At 42.8% G+C, this 2443-nt stretch overlaps 1 protein-coding gene across 1 annotated transcript; it reads right to left on the bottom strand.

The window, feature by feature from the left end:
• Window positions 1-647: 647 nt before the first annotated feature.
• LOC123886120 lies at window positions 648-2172 on the bottom strand (the record flags this gene model as incomplete). The annotated part of the gene is made up of 2 exons (XM_045935459.1): window positions 2095-2172; window positions 648-1847 (listed from the first exon to the last, which is right to left on the bottom strand). Coding segments are annotated over exons 1-2 (1278 nt in total), but the record flags the coding sequence as incomplete, so codon positions are not given.
• Between the last annotated feature and the right edge of the window lie 271 nt (window positions 2173-2443).

Below are 2443 nucleotides of genomic sequence, written 5' to 3'. Positions count from 1 at the left end.
AACTTCGAAAATCCTTCAATGAACCTTCTATAATAACCGGCCAATCCAAGAAAACTTCTTATCTCAGAAACAGATTCCGGCGTTCCCCATTGCAATACGGCATCAACTTTCGCTGGGTCAACCGCTATTCCTCCACTTGAAATCACATGACCAAGAAAACTTACTTCTTTCAACCAAAAGTCACACTTTGACAATTTGGCATACAACTTCTTCTCTTTCAAAATTTGCAAAGCAATCCGCAAATGCTCCTTATGTTCCTCTTCGGACTTTGAGTAAACTAAAATATCATCGATGAATACCACTACAAACTTATCCAAGAATGAATGAAAAATCCTATTCATGTACTCCATAAAAACACCAGGTGCATTGGTCACACCAAAAGGCATCACCGAATATTCATAATGACCATACCTCGTCCTAAAAGCAGTCTTTGGTATATCCTCCGTTTTCACTCTAATCTGATGGTATCCGGATCTCAAATCAATCTTACTAAAAACGCAAGCTCCAACCAATTGATCCATTAAATCATCTATCCTCGAAAGTGGATACTTGTTCTTGATCGTCACTTTGTTCAACTGTCGGTAGTCAATACACAACCTCATACTCCCTTCTTTCTTCTTAACCAACAACACAGGTGCACCCCACGGCGATACACTAGGTCGAATAAACTTCTTCTCAAGTAGTTCTTCTAGTTGCTTCTTCAACTCATTCAATTCTGACGCTGACATTCGATACGGCGCCATAGATATCGGACTAGTACCAGGTACCAAATCGATCGTAAACTCTACTTCTCTCTTCGGCGGTACATCTGACACGTCTTCCGGAAATACATCGGGAAATTCACAAACAACCGGTAACTCTTCCACCTTAACTTCACCTTCCATCTTCAAGGATGCAAACAACGCATACACCTCTACAGGTTCCTTCAACGACTCTACTACTTCCTTCTTACTCATCAAATGCAAACTCTCCTCCGGTTTAGGAAATACAACGGTCTTCTCACAACAATTGATATGGACTCGATTAAATATCAACCAGTTCATACCAAAGATAACATCTATTCCACTAAGTTGGATACACACTAGGTCCATTCCAAAGTGTCTACCAAACACGGTTATGGGACAGTCACGACATACGAGACGGGTAGTTACAGAACCATTAGCAGGAGTTTCTATTTCCATACGACCAGACATTTCAGACACAGGTATACTAAGACGCTTCATGCAATCAACGGATATAAAAGAATGTGTTGCTCCCGTATCAATAATCGCAATTAAAGGAGTGTTATAGATGAAACACGTACCTCTAATGAGATTATCTCCCTGATCCGCATCATCTTCACTCAAGGCAAACACCTTTCCCATAGTCTTCTTCGGCTTCTTGCACATAGGACTCTTGTGACCCTCTTCGCCACAATTGAAACAAGTCACTTTCACTTGACAAACATCCGACTTATGTCCTAGCCTCCCACAGTTAAAACACTTGTCCACCTTCTTTGGGCACTCATAAGACTTATGACCCAACTCACCACACTTGTAGCATTGTCCACCACCTCTCTTCTTTCCACCACTAGACTCAACAACCTTCTTCCCCTTGTCACCATAGGGCTTCCCACGGTCTTGACCTCTTCCTCTTTTGTCACTCATGGCCTTGTAGTAATTAGTCTTGGCCTTTCCATCATCATCACAAATACGGCACTTATCCACCAAAGTTGCAAAGTCTCGGATTTGAGAAAATCCGATAAGATGCTTGATGTCTGGGCGCAACCCACTTTCAAACTTGACACACTTAGCCTCCTCAGCGTCCACGGTGTTGTAGTGTGGACTAAACGCACAAAGTTCTTCAAACTTCACGGAATACTCCGCCACAGACATGTTCCCTTGCTTGAGCTCCATGAACTCCACCACTTTCTTGTTCCTAATATCAGCCGGAAAGTACTTCCTTAAGACCCTTGAACATCTCCCAAGTGATTACCACACCACCAATTCCCATCCTCAGCTTAGCATTCTTCCACCACTTGTTAGCTTCTTCACGAAGTACATAAGTACCCAAGGTCAACTTACTCTCCTCGGTACACCTCATAGCCTCAAAGACAATCTCAACTTCCTCTACCCACTTGACAGCAGCATCTGGGGCATAGCCTCCAGTGAAAAGTGTCGGATTATGCCTCATGAATCTCTCTAACCTCATCTCATCTTCCCTCCCGGGTTGATGATCTCTAGCCACGATGTTGGTCAAAGTAGCTATCGCATCTGCCATCTGATTGTTAGCCCTTCCAGCCATGATCCTGAACAACCAATCAATTCCAAGAACAGACTTAGAAAGGTAATATCAATAGTGTTATCTCTACACAAGTTGAATATATGGGCAACTAATCCTAATTGGTTCCACATGAACCGACCTTGCTCTGATACCACTATTGTAACACCCAAACCCCTTAACG

Source organism: Trifolium pratense, linkage group LG5 (assembly GCF_020283565.1).
Source record: "Trifolium pratense cultivar HEN17-A07 linkage group LG5, ARS_RC_1.1, whole genome shotgun sequence".
Taxonomy (NCBI): domain Eukaryota; kingdom Viridiplantae; phylum Streptophyta; class Magnoliopsida; order Fabales; family Fabaceae; genus Trifolium; species Trifolium pratense.
The sequence above is the reverse complement of the archived record's forward strand: the minus strand, read 5'-3'. Positions and strand labels throughout refer to the sequence as shown.